An 18,952-nucleotide genomic window follows, 5' to 3' on the forward strand; every position below is an offset into this window, starting at 1 on the left:
TGAGTATGGTTTTCTTGAAACGGATGGCCAACTTAGGAGGCTTTGTGAAATGAAGCGTAAGAGAAGGATGTTTAGTGGTTGGAGTTGCAAATCAAGGCTCATCAAGGTTAAGATTTCAAGAGCTAGATGCAAGGGCTGGACTGGTGATAATTTGGTTGGATCCAAGAGAAGAGTTTGGTACTTCATTGAGAATTCAGATTGCGTGCCACCCGGTTGGAACAATGATGATCAACTTCAAGACGGGTGTAGAAACAAGATTTGGGATCTCGGCATACAAGAGGATCGACTTTGGGAGCTCAAAACTTGTGGAGAACTTCATTAAGGCTTGGTGAATTTACTTGGAAATATTGGAGCTTATTGGAAGTCCAAGCGTTGGTGGAAGTTTCAAGAAGAGTTCAAGCACAAGCCACCATGACAAGGAGCTCACCAAATGTCCAACTTAAGGACTTTAACTAAAAGTGCTAGGTGGGAGACACCCCACCATGGTAAATTCTTTCATTTTTCCTCTTTTTATATTGGTAATAAGTTCAATTTTCATTTTTAGTTAGGTTTATTTAGTTTCCAGTGTGATTTTGCTTGTTTATTAATGTTTCACATTACTTTGGTAGCCTGTTAATTTAAAAAAAAAAAGCTGTCACGCGTGCGCATGACCGATGCGTACGCGTCGACGCCCAAATTTGGTTCGTGCCCAAACCGTGCTGGAACGGTGCGGCAGCGCGGCCTGGACAGAGAGTTGTGCCAAGACCGCGCTGGTGGGGTGCCAGGCGCATCGCCAACCCCACGCGTACGTGTCATTTGCGCTTTTTACCATCCACGCGTAGGCGTCGACGATGCGTGCGCGTCGACTCACAATTTTGATTCTCCGATTCTGCAAACAGAGAGTTGGGCTGCCACTGTGCAAGTGTTGTGCGAGGAGCACATTTCACATCCACGCGTACGCTTGACTTACGCGTACACGTCACCTCCTCAATCTGCTACCCACGCGTACGCGTGGGCGACGCTTACGCGTCGCGTCCTGTTTTCCATTCTTCATCTTTCTTCTCTCCTTTCTTATTCTTTCCTCTCTCCTTTCTTCTTCATTTTCTTCTTCCCTTATTACTTTCTTCTTCTTCATTTCTTTAACTTCTCATCCTTATTCTCTTTTATTCTCTTTTGTTTATTGCATTTGCATACTTTTATTCATTGCATTTTAATTTTGTACTTGTTTTCATGTCTTTTTCTAAATTTGCTATTTTTTTTCAGTGGTGTTGAATTTTCTTACTTAACTGTTGACTATGTCTTGCATTGTTTTGGGCGCTTCTTAACTTGTCTGCTATTTACTTGAAATGCCCTTCGCTTCTATTGTTTTCTCACTCACATGTTGTAGCTACCATGTAGTTGAGAACCTCATTATTACTTGGCATTCGCCCACCTATATTTTATTTCTTTTCATATCTTTGTTTGGGTTATTTTTCTTCTTTTTTCTCTTCTTTCAGGATGGCCACCAAGAAGGAAAAGGAAGAGCTTCTAAATAGGACAACAGACAAGTTCATCTGCACAATCCGTTCAAGAAAAGCATCAGTTGTAGCCACCTGTCCACTTGCATATGTTTGCATGCATCGAGGACGGTGCAATCTTTAAGTATGGGGAGGTCGATACCGACATCCGTGGGTTAGTTACTTTCTTTTCAACACCAATGGTTAGTTCTCTTTGTTACTGAGTTGTTGTATTGCATGATAGATTGCATGGTCAGTTAGCTGCTTGCATTTAGCTACTACTTGGTTGAAGTAATATTTTCTTTTTCAAGAAAGTTTCTATAGCATTTCACTAATTTGAATTAAAATTTTTTGAACTTGCTTGAAGAAATTTATTTTGGAACATGGTTTAGAGCTCGAACACACAAAACCAATGAGATTTTGAACCTATTTGATCGGTTGCATTTTATCAACTAATATTTTATTTTAGTGTGTGTTGTTCTCACTAAAAGTGTGATCGTTGTCTTGCTTGATTTTATATTTCCATTGTTTGATGTATTCATGCACTTATATGATTGAGGCCTTTGTTTCACTATAGCTTACATACCCATATGGCCTTATCCCTTTTCATTATCCTTTGCAAACCAATGTTGAGCCTTTTAACCCCATTTATTCTTTACTTTAGCACATCATTAACTCTAAGCAGAAAATAATAATGTCTTTCATTTGAATTCTTGGTTAGCTTAGACTAGTGAGAGTGCTCATGATTTAAGTGTGGGGAAATTGGGTTTGAAAATATTTAGTTTGAGAATTGAGTGTTGTGTATTTTTATGAAAATGTGAAAAAAATATTGAGGATATGTTTATGCATTCAATACTTTAATCATATGTATTGAGAAAAACAAAAAAAAAAATAAAAAGAAAAAAAAGAGAAAAAGAAAAAAAAAGAGAGCAAATAATACAAAGGGGACAAAATGCCCCAAAGTAAATGGTGATAGCAATGCATATGTACTGTACGCAAAATTGGGATGCATGAATATGTGGTAAATATGGTTAATGGGTAGTTAGAATTTATATTCTGATTATATAGATTGTCTTAAGTTAGGTGGAGAGCTTAGGTTAATCAAGGATTCAGATTTTAGTCCACTTGACCAAATACAATCCTACCTTGACCCTAACCCCATTACAACCCTTAAAAGACCTCTTGACATGTGTATTTGTGCATTAATTTTTTTTTTATTGGTAGAAGAAGAGCAAGTCTTGAAAAACAAGGTTAGTAGAGAATTGAGAAAATAGAACCTTAAACACTTGAGTGATTAGAGTGTAGACACTTCTGGTGAGGGTTCGATGCTCGATTCTTTGTTCCCGGCTTTCATGAACTTTCTTCTTGCAAGTCTATATGTACTTCATTTTATGATTTGAATTAGTGAAATCCAATTTATATTTGTTCGTGGAGAATTTGTTTACTTTTAACCAAGTAGGTAGAAGCATTTTGTATTTAGTTGCATTCCTATACATAGGTTACATTTCTTAAATTCTACCATCCCTCTTCACTCTCTTATAATTTCTCTTGAGCTTAGCATGAGGACATGCTAATGTTTAAGTGTGGGGAGATTGATAAACCACTATTTTGCGGTTTATTTTGTATTAAATTGAGTGAATTTTATCAACTATTCTCACACTTATTTATAGAATTTGCATGTTTTACATTTTCCTTCCTAATTTTGTACTATGATTGAAAACGTACTTCTTTGGCCTTAAATTCGCTAATTTTAATCTTCTCTTATTACCATTCGATGTCGTGATATGTGTGTTAAGTGTTTTCAGCGTTTATAGGGCAGGAATGACTTAGAGGATGGAAAAGAAGCATGCAAAAGTGGAAGGAACAAAAGAAATTGAAGTTTTGAGAAGCTGGCATCGACGCGTAGGCATGGATGATGCGTACGCGTGACTTGTACGTGCAGCAGACATACGACGCGCACGCGTGGCTGGCGCCTACGCGTGGATAGTGAAAAAGACCAGCGACGCGTGCGGGTGACTGACACGTACGCGTGACAAAGCATCACGTGCTGCATTTAACAGAAAACGCTGGAGGCGATTTCTGGGCTGCTTTGGACCCAGTTTCAGGCCCGAAAATACTGATTAGAGGCTGCAGAGTGAAGCTGGAAGGGGGAAATCAATCATTCATACTTTCATTCACAATTATTATGTTTAGATGTAGTTTTCTAAAGAGAGAGGTTCTCTCCTCTCTCTAGGTTTTAGGGTTTTTAGGTTTAACTTTTCTCAAATTTAAATTTCTACCTTACTTTTATTTAGTTTTCTTCTACTTTTATTTGTTCTAGTACTTCGGTTTGTCTACTTCTATCATTGATTTCTTTATATTACCAATTTAGTTTATGAACTCTCCTGTTTCCTTTAATCCATATTAATGCAATTTATGTTTTTATGTTTATAATTGCTTCATTTACTTTGTTGTTATTGTTTCCTCATGTCTTAGATTTTTCTATGTCTTGTTAGTTTTCTCTGATTTTATTTTATGCCTTCCAAGTGTTTGATAAAATGCTTGGTTGGATTTTAAATTAGATTTTTATGTTCTTAACTTGGATTGATCAATTAGAGACCCTTGAGTTATCAAAATTCTTTTGTTGATTGGTGATTGAAAATTGCTAGTTGGCTTAGGCTTCACTAAATCTAATCTTTGATTAGGACTTGTGAACTTAAGTTGATTTTGTTCACTTGATTTTCCTTCATTGTTAGAGGTTAACTAAGTGAAAGCAAAGGCAATTACCATCACAATTGATAATGATAATGAGGATAGAAATTCCAATTCTCAATCCTTGCTAGGATTTTTTTTAGTTGTTATTTTATTTCCTTGTTATTTACATTACTTGTCTCTTATCACAAAAATCCCAAAAATACTTTTCTATAACCAATAATAAATGAGAGAGTGAATGAGTTTTGCAGGAATGTAATAGAGTTAAGTGTTAAAGACTCGAGAGGCAAATTTGTTAGAAAAAATTCGTTGATGGAGAGAATGATGATTTTAAAGCGTTTTAAATATTGAGGATGATTGACGATTTTGATTTTAACCATTGACCCTAGAAACGAAAAAAATACTTAACCCCAAAGTGTGTGTTTGGATTTCAGTTTACAAATGGGAATTTGAATAAAATTGATTTTGCAAACTTGATTTTGATGAAAAATAAGTTTGTGTTAACGTGATTTATATTTGGCAATTTTTATATCAAAATGGATTATAGTAAAATAAATGCTGTTTGGATTATGTTACTTAAAATCACTTTTAGATGAAAAATTACTAAAAGAGACATCAATTTAAATAATATTTTATATTATCCTATTATTTTACTTTATATTTGAATAGATCTTATTAAGAGATATTATTTTATAATAAAATTAATATTTACTTACTAAATTAAAATATATCGAACAAAAAAAATGTTCTATAATTTTTTTAGTACTGTTAGTATTCTTTAATTTAGTATCATTTTGGATTATAATTTTTTATTATTTATGACTCTTTTGTTACTTGTAATTAGTATATAATAAAAACGAAAATAAAGTACAATAAGAAGTACAATAAAAAAACAAAAATTTTCTTATACAATATATAAGATAGAATTATATTTATCATATAAATAAAAAAATACAATAAAAAACAGAAAAATCAAAATATAAAAGAGAATATTAAAAATAATAAAAAATTAAAATATTTACCTTAATGTGATTGAAACAAATTTAAAAGATTTTGATGAAAAAAAATGGAACCAAGGACATATGCAAACAATTACTGTAAAAATTATATGGTTACTTGCATACTTTTTATAGAAGAAGATGAAGGGTAGAGTTGATAGAAAATGAATGAATTTCTAATCTAATTTCTCAACTGTAATCAACTTTCCCAACGTAAACGCAGAAGTTAGAATTTTTTGCTTCACATATGTTTAAAGATGAAAACAATTCTGTCAGGATTTCACAAAGTTATCAAATATAAAATGGGACGTTAAAGACACTCAAACGGACTTCTCTTCCCTAACGTGAATCCAAACACACCCAAAATCTATAGATGGAAAGCACTGCCAACAATGAACTTAACAACAAGCCAGCGTAATTGGAGTAATTATTGTAGTATGCTACAAATTATAGAGATACGTTATTCATTTTACCCAACACACAAAGATCTTAGCCAAGATCTTACACTAAATCGACACACTCCCCTATTGGCTACTACAATTAGATAGAATCAAAGAACAACGAGTGCAACTTCCATATTACAATGTTATTGTGTATTTAAAATTGAAACACGGCATGGCATGTACGCAAGTATTTGAGACTATGTCTCACTTGAAGTATCTGAAATAAATTACAACACAAGACTCCATAATAAAACTCATTCACACTTTATGACACCAGTGCCCATATGGATAGTTGGTGGCAATTATGGTGTTCATGGAATAAATGTGTTGTGTGTTTGTGGCATTGGGAAAACTGTTGCTCATCACAGGAGATATTCGTATCGGTAAGTCTGCTCATTAATATGGTACGTAATTTCACTATTTTGTTTTGGTGGCATATCGTGAATTTTAAGAATGACATTGACAAAACCAAACCAACACATCTTAGTATCAAACCATTGTGAGATCGATAAGATCCAACTTAGATGCAAATTAGTCAAAGAGAAAAGTCCATGAACTAACAATTTTTGTATATATTAGACAATAATTTTAATGTTTAATTTTTGGTCTTATAATTTTACTAAAATTTTAATTAAGTTTTTATATGTATATTTTTTAATTGGATTCTTACACTACTTTTAATTTTACAATTAGGTCATTTCTAGTATAAAAAATGTTAGAGTTAATTAAACATATTTTTACAAATTAAAGGTATTTATAATTAAAAACCTAATTAGATCTTTGACGGCATGTATTTTGAGAGAAATATTCTGTTAATTTTAAAGTTTTTGATATAAAAAAGACCTAATTACAAAATTAAAAGTAACTAGAAATCCAACTAAAAAAATGTAAAAACTTAATTGAAAATTTGATAAAAATATAGGATCAATAAAATAAATAAAACTAATTTTAACTAAGATACCTACTTTATTAGTGTATTTGGACTTTTTTTTAACACCAGCTTACAAAAATACAGTGGTTGACTAAGTACTAGCTAAAAAGAGTAAATTATCCAGTCCTGTAATATTGTCGCTTTTTAATTTGAATATGGAAGTAAGAATAGTGTTGGATTCGGTTATGCAGAAGAGAGGTGTTTCACAACGTTATAGTGTCAGTGGAACAGAACTCGGACCCTACGAGTTCTCTCTCACTAAACGGACGGTCCGAGTTCTCTCTCATAAAAAAAACCAATTACAAGCAATACAAAGGATCCGATTTCCATCTTCTGAAATTCAAATTTCTCCGGCTACAAAACGGACCATGCAATTTGTTATGCAAAATTTTAAAATCAAAGAACTCGCATGGTTCGAATTCTTCTACCTCACACTCACAAAAAACTGTCCCACATATTTGTCTTGTACCACATGAATCCATACCAAGGCAGAACACACACAAACCTTCCATATCCATAAAATTGAGCCTAATATTGTTGTTAGAAAAATAATTAAATGAGATGTTTTTAATTTACACATGAAATTGCAAGCAATAAATTTGGAGGTTGATTTTGCCGGTTGGATGAAAAAAGGAGGAACGTGGTGTCAGGCTTTATTTGCATTGAGGCTCAGTCCTATACTACCGTACGGTACTCTGAGGAAATGATCCTTTTACAGAGGGAGGGAACTGAAGAGAAGAAGAAATGGGCATCAATTGTCTAGTCTCTACTACTGCTCCATGTGGGAACTCATCAGTACTTCAGACTAGCACATGACTATTGCCTTCACGCTACCTATTACTATTGCCTCCATATTCTCATTATTTCCCTACTTAGTTTACTTGTTTCACCTAAACTTTCATTTTCATTATTTGCTATCATCAATTAATCAATTTCCCATTTTAGCCTACTTTCCACTTTCCATCCTATATTATTTACCAATAATAACACTCTCAATATTCGGATACTTCACTATAAAGGTTTGACTTATTCTTTTTTAGGTTTGATTATTTTGCTTGTTTTTATAGTTCGATATGATTCTTAATTACATCTTATGGTTTCAAATACTCTATAGAACAAGAGGTTAGATGAAGAAGTGATAAAAACCCGTACTGTATTTTATTATTGTCACCCCAATTATGTCATGAACAATTTATTTTAATGCATGAGACATATCATATGTTGGTGTTATGTACTATGTCTATGTCTTATGTGTAAAGGATTATAACTAGAGGCTAGAAATTTCCATATATCTTCATAGTATATGGGTGTTCCATATACCATGCAATGTCTGCGTATGGGCCTTTAATTTATGAAGGTTCAGTTTTAGTGAATTAACCGATGAACTTGAGGGATCAGTGTGTTTTCCATGCTTGTGTTCACCACCTTTTTCCGACAGCTTTTCTTAGTTGAAGCATTGACCATTTTGTTTTGTTTGTTCTCTGACTATGCAGTAGTTACTATGTACTCTGTTATTATGGTTAGTGGGCCGGGCTTCAGTTTCAGTGCTTTTTTGGACCACAGCACTCAACCTAGCTAGATCCATTGAGCAAAAGAAACTCTACAACCAAAAAGAATATACCATGGATTGATCGTTGATATTATTGATTATATAAGTTTTCATTAAATATGTAAGGTGTTTTTCTTGGTGGGTTTTTTTATATGAAAAAAATATTGGTGTTTTTGTTAAAAATAAAATTATTTAGTATAATTAGAGGCGAATAGATTTTATAGGTGGAAGGTCATCACGCAGAATACGTGTTGGATATTAGGGGTGTTCAAAACCGATCCGGACCGAACTAAACCGATGGACCGAACCGAAAAAATCAAAAACCGAAATAACCGAAAATTGAAAAACCGAAAAAAGTGATGTTTTGCTGTTTTTCTGCGGTTCGGTTCGGTTTTCGGTTCTTGCCACCAAAACCCTAACCGAACCGAACCGAACCGGTTCTTCCCAAAACCCTAAAAATTAAAACTACCCCACCCCCCAAACGCGTTACCTACTACTCCCTCCCTAGTCAGTACTCACTACTCACCTTACCTTACCTTGCTGCTGTGCTGCGCGAGTCTCTCCCCCCATGGAAACCTAACCCCGCCCAAATCCCAGATCGGAGCCACCACAGACCCCCCACGGAGCCAGCCTGAGCCACCCACCTCCTTGATACTCGAGGCCTTCCTCTTCCTCCAAATCTCACCTCCTTCACTCCTTGAAACTCGAAGTGGAAGCCAGCCTGAGCCACCCACCCACCGGCCAAGTCTCCCAAGTCTCCCACCCAGCCACCGATTCAAGTGCATATGGAGCCCGAGCCATCTATTCAGGTAAACTTTACTAATGCATTGTTGCCTTGTTGGTATTGCTGCTTGAGGTTATTGTTCAGTTTATTCAGGTTAGGGTTATTGTTGGTATTGCTGTTTAGTGTTTACCATGTATTCAGTCTATTGTTGGTAATTTTGGTCTTGCTGATTTATTGTTCAGTTTAGGGTTATTGCTGATTTTGGTAATTTTGTTCATTGCTTGTTCAGATTATCAAGTTTTGTTCTGTTTTGTTTATTGCTGGTTCATTGCTTGTTTATTGCTGGTGATTGCTTGTTTATTGCTGGTTTTGTTCATTGCTTGTTCAGATATGAATACATGATAAGAATTAATTAAGAAAATTGAAGCAACAGGAATTCTCAAAACTAAGGCAACAAGCAGCATATTAAAACTGTAAAAAAATGAACAAAACCAGCATATTAACATGTGAAAGAAGCATATTGTTCAATTGGAATTAAGATGTTTTCTCCCAGGGGAATAAACACAGATGAATTTGGGTTTGTGGCATCACTATAACCATTAGTTAGTTTATTTTGTGAATTCACCATTTCTTATAGCCTAGAAGAATATGTGTACGGCCAGTTTATGCCTCTATTTAGTAGCATATAATATAATTAACATTGGCCCATACTTCAGTTACCAATTCCCTTGCTTTTAAATATAATTGGAGGAACAAAAGCTATTAGGATCTTTAGGACACTGACAAAGAAATTCCATCTTCTGCCTTGGCTGTATGGCTTCTTATTTGCAGCAACTTTATAAAACTATATTATATATTAGGACATGATAATTAATCAATCTGCATAACTAGTTTTGATTAGTGTGAATAAATAAAAAATAGTTATTTGTATTGTAGTATCTATGACTTTAGCGGTTACATGGTGCCACGATGATAATTTCTAATAATCAAGGCAAGTTTTTTCTACTATTTTGACCATACTAGCTACATTTCTTTGTGCTGCTAAATATTGGGAGATAAGACACGGAAGATGGGGTTAGGTTATTTGTTTCCATCTATCCACACCAATATGATAGAAAGTGTAATTATTAATATTATTATACATTATTTTAATACCACCATGGTTTAAATTCAATGAGATTAATTGGAAGGTTATAGAAGAAAGGAGTAGCACTGTTAAGAACTAGTAAGTTAACACTGAATAATACACCACACACACTATTATTTTGTTGATTGTAAAAAAATGATGAGAGGGCATTTAGCATTGAATTGTATTGAATTCATATTTACAACATCATATGCTGCTACACTCTGAACAACCTCAACAGTCAGAGAATGAATTATTTTTTAAATATTAATTTTTTTATTATTGCTTGTTTATTGCTGGTTTTGTTCATTGCTTGTTCAGATTATCAAGTTTTGTTCTGTTTTGTTTATTGCTGGTTAATGGTTATTGCTTGTTTATGTAGTTTGACGTCAGTTCAAGTGAGAATATGGGCGACACTGGATTGCCTCCAGTTCCTATTCCGAATGAATCAACAAGCATCAGATCTCCGACATTATGTATTTTCAATCTTATGATTTTGGCTATTGTGTATTTTGGCTTGTTGATTTCAATCTTATGACATTGCATAATAGTATGGTAGAATTTTTTTTATTTGATTGAAAAAACCGAACAAACCGAACCAAACCAAACCGATTTTAATTGGTTTGGTTTGGTTCGGATGACCTTGAAAAAAAAACCGAACCAAACCGAACCGCAGCTTAATTAAACGATCGGATCGGATGACTTTTCCTTCAAAAACCGAACCAAACCGCACCGCGAACACCCCTATTGGATATGTCTCATCATCTTAGCAACACGCATGATGCGTATTGAACATGTGTCAATATTCTGACCAATACGCAAGATGTTTGATAAACACTTTTTTTGCATATTCACAGTATTGTAATACACTTTAAATATCAATATTCAACCAAAATATCATCTTTATTTTCGTATTAAAAATAATTTCTGGTTTTTCTTTTCTTTTTTCTTTCGTTTGCTTAGTTGAAGAAGCAATAAAAAAAGTTTTCATTGAAAAATTAAAATTTTTTATATTTCTAATACACTTTTGAAAAAAATTAAAAGTTATTATTTTCATCTGCTTAGGGTATTTGTTAGGAGAATAATTATTAATTTTCAAAATATTTATAATATTAATAAAAGAAAGAGTTCATTGACAAAAAAAAAATACTAATTAAAAGCTATAATAATAATTTTATATACAAACCTTCATTATGTGAAAATCAAATATCCATCTTTTGGGATGACTCTAAATATGAGTATAAATTATTGCCGGCACAAAATGATAATATTTAGTACTGATTATGTACCACACTTTTTATTTTTATTATTGAAATTGTGGTGGTATTTTTAAATAATGTGGAGAGTTGGTGTATTTTTTATTTTTTTTGTATGGATGATCACAAATCTGAAAATTAAATTTGTAGTTTATAATTTTTTTTGGCCACAAAACTGATCTACTAATTTGCTTATCTCTTAAAAAAAATTTTCAACCCACACAAATCTAAAGCTCACATCTCTCTATTATCCCAAATTTGACTCTAAGTTTTGTTTCCAAAAGCAAAATTGAGTCTCTGATTTATGAATTTTAATTTAAAAAAAATATATCTCCATATCCATAAAAAACACACTATTTTTCCATAATTGAGTATTACACATTTTAAACTTCCATAACTAAAAAAATTAGCCTAACATTGTTGTGTTTATAACTTTATATAGCAAATACCTATATATCGATTTTTGCTAAACTCTAAAATATTTTATAATTTAAACATTCGAATATGATCATAAATTTAGAGCTAACCAAATGGTTTAGAATCTAAATATTTTAATTTCTCCGTGTATTAGATAAACTTTTTCTCTTATATAGGTAACCCTCGCGTTCTTGGTTGCACGCAGAACGAGATAACTCCCTTGAACTTTTGCAGTTTTTATTTATTTGATGAAGGAAAAAGAAGTGTTAGATTAATGGCAAGCCCCTGTTAATTAGTATATAGGGTGTGGTCCTAATTATTCGTATTGTTGTAAACTTGGAACCAAGCATGATTTTAGCCATTGCTGCAGCTTTTGCTTCTTCTATAAATTAACCTCACTCATTCTTGCATGTGTCACTTCACCTTCCTCGGTTGGTTGCTTCTTTCTCTCTCACTCAACATGCCTCTCTTCCTTCCTTCTTTGTTTTTCCTTCTAACTCTTCTCTCAACCACTCTTCTCTCTCACTCCTTCCCCTTCCCCAACCATGGCCACCGCCCTCACCCTCACCGCTTCGCCTCTCACAACTACAGAGATGCTCTCAGCAAGTCCATCATCTTCTTTGAAGGCCAGAGGTCTGGCAAGCTCCCTTCTAACCAGAGGATAACTTGGAGGAGAGACTCTGCTCTCTCTGATGGCTCTGCCATGCATGTAATCATCTCCATTTTCATGCTCTCCTTTTCTCTGTCTCTTGCATTTTGCTTATTTGAGTTGAAAATGCGGCAATGCAGGTTGATTTGGTGGGAGGGTACTACGATGCAGGGGACAATGTGAAGTTCGGTTTTCCGATGGCATTCACGACCACCATGCTCTCATGGAGTGTTCTCGAGTTCGGTGGGGTCATGAAGGGCGAGTTGCAGAATGCCAGAGAGGCCATTCGCTGGGGAACTGATTACCTTCTCAAAGCCACTGCACATCCTGGCACCATTTATGTTCAGGTTTCTTTTCTCTCTTTCTTTCATGTTTTTCCTCACAACACTGTTAATTGGTTTGGTGGTGGTTGAAGGTGGGAGACGCTAAGAAGGACCACGCGTGTTGGGAGAGGCCAGAAGACATGGATACTCCAAGAAATGTGTACAAGATAGACAAGAGTACCCCCGGTTCAGAGGTGGCCGCGGAAACCGCTGCGGCTCTTGCAGCTGCTTCTCTTGTTTTCAAGAAAACCGACCCCACCTACTCCAAAATTTTGGTTAGGAGGGCCATCTCTGTAAGCATTCTTCTTTTGCTTGTTGTATACGTATACTTGTACGTATATGTATATATCTAATAACTTTGCCTTGTGTTTTTGGGTTCAGGTTTTCCAATTTGCTGATAAATACAGAGGATCATACAGCAATGGGTTGAAGCCATTTGTGTGCCCGTTCTACTGCTCTTACTCTGGTTATGAGGATGAGCTTCTTTGGGGTGCTGCTTGGTTGCACAAGGCTACTAGGAACTCCATCTATCTTAACTACATTAAGGTTAATGGACAAACACTTGGTGCTGCAGAATCTGACAATACATTTGGGTGGGATAACAAGCATGTTGGAGCAAGAATCCTTCTCTCTAAGGAATTTCTAGTTCAGAAAGTGCAAACCCTACATGACTACAAGGGTCACGCGGACAATTTCATCTGTTCCCTCATTCCAGGAACCTCTTTCTCTTCCGCACAATACACACCAGGTGGCCTTCTATTCAAGATGAGTGATAGCAACATGCAGTATGTTACATCCACCTCCTTCCTTCTCTTAACCTATGCCAAGTACTTGACCAAATCCCACACCGTCGTCAACTGTGGCGGCACCACCGTTACTCCCAAGAGGCTCCGTGCAATAGCCAAAAAGCAGGTGGATTACTTGCTGGGAGATAATCCCTTGAAGATGTCGTACATGGTGGGGTATGGTCCAAGGTACCCAAGAAGGATACACCACCGGGGATCATCTCTGCCGTCCATTTCTGTACACCCTGGCAAGATCCAATGCTCAGCAGGGTTCGGTGTCATGAACTCACAAGCCCCCAACCCCAACGTTCTTGTTGGTGCTGTGATTGGAGGGCCGGATCTGCATGATAGGTTCCCGGATCAACGGTCAGATTATGAGCAGTCAGAGCCAGCCACTTATATCAACGCACCTCTTGTGGGTGCACTCGCTTATCTTGCACACTCATTTGGCCAACTCTGACCACACTATCTTTGGTTAACTTTCAGGGTTATGTAAAAAGTGCACAAGGTGTAAGGGGATAAAGTGCTATGGTAAGGACCAGCCTCCCTATAACCTTGAAGCACCACGTAGGGTTTGGTGTTCTATTTTACAGTTTGTTGGCGTTTACGAGTTTAGTTATTGTAGTTTCGTGTGAGAAACGCCGTTAACTTGTGGTTGTGTGATTTTCTATATTAATTAAACTCTGTTGGTATCGGTGCATTGCGATGATTTGAGATTCTGGTGTAAGACAGCGGTGTTGTTCTAATTAGTTAAAAAACCAACAAAGTACTTGAATATAAATCTCGTTTTAACTATCCTACTTGGTAGTTGTAAACAAAGTAAAGGGTATCTTGAATATATGAAGTAATTAGTTGTAAAAAACCAAGTAGATGTCTATATATCATTATTATTATTTTATGAAGGAATTTAGCATAGGGCTTATTCCTTGAAACCAGGAAATATTCCATGAATAAGGCTAGAAAGGGTAAGAAAAGTATACTGTATTAGTAGTTTAATACTAGTATATTTTGCAAATTTGCAGTAAGATGAGTAAAAGCAAGAATTGCAGTGGGTAGTGTGCAAGAGCACCCGATCAATTTATTTCTTTAGCTAGTTGCGGATAACGAGTATTTGACCGTTGAAAAGAGGGCGAAATGAAGAAAAAAAGGGGTCTTGGGAGACATGTGAACATATTGGGGAATGTGGACAACGGGGTCAAAAAGGCTGGTTCGGCTAGACCCTGTTGTGTTGTTGCAGGTGTCAGAAAGTGTAAGGCCTGCAACTCTCTTTTGAGGGAAGAGGGATAGCATGCCTCAAAAAACTGCAACAGAAAGCGTCCAATCTGATTGAGGATGGAAAGAAATTCCCCCAATGCAACTAACTGAGCAACTTCATTACATAGAACCAATGGCTGTGCTCGCCCCCACCTCAAAACGCCACAAGTCCCTTGGGCCCCCTTTGCCGTTTTCAGCCTCTTTCTACACAACTCACCTAAAAGTCTTTCTTACTTCATAAATGAAACAAACAAGGGATGGGATTGGGGTTGGGGACCATGACCGTGACCAATAAAAAGATACTCAAGTCTTCTATAACTTTGAGGCATAATTGACAACGTAGGTACCTAGTTATTATAAATATAAAATCTTTCTAAGGAAATTGCATCAGTGTAATACTGTAGTCTTTCTGAGGGCAACGAAATTCCATCATGGTGCAATTGTTGTCTTAAACTTGGAATAATCCTAAAAACTCGCAAATTTGAGCTTTCAATTATATTCGAGCTTTCACAACAGCTTGGCTAAGTGCTAAGCCACGGGGAAACGATACATCCAACAATGAGTTCCCAGAATCACCGAGACAATCAGAGCTAACATGGACAACTATCCATGGAGCTCCTACATTTTTTGCAGAACAAGATTTTACAACACAAGAAGCAGACTTATATACACTCGGTATAAGACTCTTATTGTCTGCTGTCAACACCTGGTGAAAATACAATAGCTGTTAGGACAAACCAGCTGGCTAATTTGCATCATCATCCTTTGCCAGCGGAACTGAATTTACCTGCAAAACAAGTTGCAGCGCACACAGTTGAAATTAATGCTTGTAAGAAATGATTATGTTTCTTTTAGGCTTTTAGCCATTACTAATGCTTGAAAAGTTCATAATCCGGCTTCATGATAGCAGCATTAGAACCTGGTTCTAAAACTAAGCAGCAAACAGATGCAACATAACTCACCAAATCGCGGAACTTCAGAATATAGAACATCTCAAGATATCTTCGGGTTTCACGCCTTTCTAATTTGGAGACGTGTTTCCAGAAACTATAAACTCCAGCCAAGGTCATAAGCCTTTCAGAATATATCTTCCATGTGTACCTGTTTATTGTTTCTTTAGCATAAATATCACCAGGGAAAATAAAAGGAAAACTACCTAATATTATGAAAATTGCTTACCTTTCATAAATTCTTTGAAGACCACCATCAGATATTTTATTCCAATGGCTTGGATCTTCATTGCATTTTTGGAAGAATCCAAGCAAAATCTCAGAAACTTGGTCAGGGTGATAAGGATCAATATGGAATCCTGATACACCATGTTCGATGATCTCAGCAGGACCACCATGGCAGGTAGCAAATGTGGGAAGGCCACAAGTCATGGCCTCCACAACTGTAAGACCAAAAGCTTCATAGAAAGCAGGCTGCAGTAAGAGAGGAATAGTGAGTGAGTGAGGGAGGAATGAAGCCCTGGGGATCAATGAAACAGTAGAGGTGGAGATACATTACCTGAACGAAAACACCTTTTGTGTCCGCTATGTAACGATACAGCTCACCATTACGTGCTCTATTTGTTTGGGCAGCAATCCACCGAAAATCACCATCGAGATTGTACTCTTTTATGAGACCATGCATCTTCTCAATTTCTGATATTTCTTCTCTGTCCCTTGACTTTTTCACATCAATATAACCAGCAACCACCACAAGGTTCACCAATTCCCTCAATTTGTTGTTCTTAGCAAAGCTTTCTACCAAGCCAGAGATGTTTTTTACTCTGTCTAGCCTTGCCATGGAGAAGATTATAGGCTTTGACTTGTCTTTCAGCGTGCCACTACCACACAGTGACGAAGATAAACTTATTAACTGAGGTAGTCGCAGTCATATCTGATGAATCTAACATGCTTTTTCAAAAAAAAGTAGTAGGAAAAAAAAAGATGCACATATTCTATCAATTCTGAGAAATAACAATATTTGCAACATGGGATTTCGAACAAGACAACGGCATTGATTATCTACAGTTGAAACAAGTAACAGCAGAGATTGGATCCATGAATTCAGGACAAGCAATGACTTGGCTAACAGATCATATACTTAAAACAGAACTTTTTGCGTAATGCATGACAAGACAACTAGTCCTTCATTTCAATTACGTTGGAGATATAGATTATTGTAGGAGTAGAGCCAAATTAAAATTTTAAGCTATTCGACTACACTCACATGTGCTCATCAGTCTGCTCAGGATCAAATAATAGCTTTTCAATGGAACCATGCAGAGATGTTAATCTTTTCTGTTTGTCGGAGTAGGGGAAATAGATTGACATGTCTGCTCCAGGAGAGACAATATTGAACTTGGGATCAAACACATCAATGCCATGGACAACCCTATAGAGTCCAGGAAGAGTAAAAGCAGTGTGGCTCTCATACTGGCCAACAGTATTCTTCCTGAAATATAAAAAGCAAGTAAAGTAAAAGACATGAGGTTGCATTAGCAAAACTACAAAACAATAAATAAGAAGTGATTAGTAATAAGACTTCGAAATAAATTTAAATTAGAACTATGATTAGGTACTTGATCACAAGAAATATAGATCACAAGAAATTATGTTTCAAAAATCGTAAGTACACTATATCTCATGAACAGTATACTTACGTCCCCGCAATCTCTTGGTATGTACTAGTGATGATAAAATCTGCATTATTCATAGCTATTAAGTCAGCAGTGAACTGACATGAAAAATGATATTTATCCTCAAATTTCTTCCAATATATATCTGAATCTGGATATTTTGTCTTCTCCAGCGCATGCGCAATTGTGCACTACACATATGAACGTTAAATATATTAAGTTGCATTATCGGCACGAGACTTGAGCTTTCACATTTGTATGGAAAAATTAAGATGACAGAGAACAGGAAAGAACCTGGGTAACTCCCATCTTATAAGCCAATAAAGATGCAACAAGGTTCCCATCACTGTAGTTTCCAATGATGAAATCTGGATAACCTTGTAACTCAGCAGCAATTTCACTGGCAACATCCTGTTAATAGTTAATACACAAAACCATAAAATGTTAAATGGAAACGGTAGACCATATAGTATGTGCTAGAACTCAGAAGCTAGGAAATTGTTAACTCATAATTTCTAGTTCCTAATAATTGTTCATAATCAGGTGAATTATTCAAGCTATAGATTTTGCACATTTACCTCTGCATAAGTCTCAAGATATGGCCAGACATCAAACCTCGAGATCCATTTCTTGAGGGTTCCTTTATCAGATCTGAATGGAACTCGCAAAATATGAGTGTACTCAGTACCACTGACTCTTTCTAGCCGCTGGTTGCATGTTGTACCCTTTGCATCAGGTATCAACCTGGTAACCTTTAGAATTGCAGAGGATTTTTAATTTAGTATGAATATAAAAAAAATATTCTTTTTAGGAGGAAAAAAAATCAACTACAAAACAACCCAGCCAAATATGTAGAGAGCTGACCCAAGAAGTTACACTTACAATCAAAATTCTAGGAGTAAAATCAAGTCCTTGCTTCTGGATCCGAAGGAGCATCTCATTCTCAAGGGCACGGACTTGATCTAGTATATAAACAACCTGCAGATACAAGCCTTTCATGTAGGATCATATATATAACTCAAACAATGCAAGAGGCAAAAGTGTGGAAATGAGGACACTGAACAATGTAGAATCTCTAGCTTAACTTTTCTTATGCCAAATAAGATATATTAATAATAAATAAGAATACCTGTCCTCCCGTGTCAGGCAAACCCAGGACATTGGCTTGGCCAAAGTAGCCATGAGGAGATAATATAACAACATTAAACACCATAGGCACTCTCCCAAGAAAAGTCTCTAGTATAGAAGGATCAGGAGCCTGGAGAATATCCAATAGCAAATGCATGTTCTCTAATACACGTTCAGCAGTGTCACCCCAACCCCTCTCAAAACCCATTCCTTGTAACCTACACTCAAAGAAAGAGTTAAATGAAATTTTTTTCACATTGTTCATGCGGTAAGAGAAAACTGTAAATTGATTGTTGAAGAATAGCTTACACATATTCAAACTCGGAATAAAGTGTTTCAGGTGCAAGCTTAGAAAGATACTCCTCAGCCTTGGCCAGAGCAGATTGAAGTTTGGAAATGCTTTGTATACGGTCATTTAACATCAGTGCCTACCATGATAATGAAGCAGAAAAAGATCAGAATCTAAATCCATATATTCCTCATACCTAAACAAAATTGCAAAATAGAAATGTGCATCGAGTACTCTGCTAAGAGGATGCATTTTCACCTAGAGAGAGAGAAAAGGGAGAGAGAGAAG

The 18,952-nt window shown here is 35.8% G+C and overlaps 2 protein-coding genes and 1 long non-coding RNA gene across 3 annotated transcripts in view; 2 read left to right on the forward strand and 1 right to left on the reverse strand.

The window, feature by feature from the left end:
* Positions 8,840-10,843, forward strand: LOC107647959. The gene is made up of 2 exons (XR_001621674.2): positions 8,840-8,896; positions 10,320-10,843. It is a non-coding gene; the product is annotated as an uncharacterized LOC107647959 (long non-coding RNA).
* Positions 11,854-14,162, forward strand: LOC107645661 (endoglucanase 17). The gene is made up of 4 exons (XM_016349733.2): positions 11,854-12,319; positions 12,400-12,606; positions 12,675-12,875; positions 12,964-14,162. Exons 1-4 carry the CDS (start codon positions 12,020-12,022, stop codon positions 13,825-13,827), a joined length of 1,572 nt encoding a protein of 523 aa, XP_016205219.1. The 5' UTR covers positions 11,854-12,019; the 3' UTR covers positions 13,828-14,162.
* The window catches only part of LOC107645662 (sucrose synthase 2), a 5,579-nt gene continuing 1,533 nt past the window's right edge, over positions 14,907-18,952 (reverse strand). The window contains exons 5-15 of the mRNA XM_016349734.2: positions 18,685-18,803; positions 18,377-18,593; positions 18,130-18,225; positions 17,826-17,999; positions 17,542-17,658; positions 17,272-17,438; positions 16,839-17,063; positions 16,131-16,452; positions 15,801-16,045; positions 15,584-15,722; positions 14,907-15,408 (exon numbers count right to left, since the gene is read on the reverse strand). Of these exons, the coding sequence (XP_016205220.1) occupies positions 15,367-15,408; positions 15,584-15,722; positions 15,801-16,045; positions 16,131-16,452; positions 16,839-17,063; positions 17,272-17,438; positions 17,542-17,658; positions 17,826-17,999; positions 18,130-18,225; positions 18,377-18,593; positions 18,685-18,803 (1,863 nt within the window). The 3' untranslated portion in view covers positions 14,907-15,366. The remainder of the gene's footprint in view (positions 15,409-15,583; positions 15,723-15,800; positions 16,046-16,130; positions 16,453-16,838; positions 17,064-17,271; positions 17,439-17,541; positions 17,659-17,825; positions 18,000-18,129; positions 18,226-18,376; positions 18,594-18,684; positions 18,804-18,952) is intronic.

This window comes from Arachis ipaensis, chromosome B06 (genome assembly GCF_000816755.2).
Source record: "Arachis ipaensis cultivar K30076 chromosome B06, Araip1.1, whole genome shotgun sequence".
Classification (NCBI taxonomy): domain Eukaryota; kingdom Viridiplantae; phylum Streptophyta; class Magnoliopsida; order Fabales; family Fabaceae; genus Arachis; species Arachis ipaensis.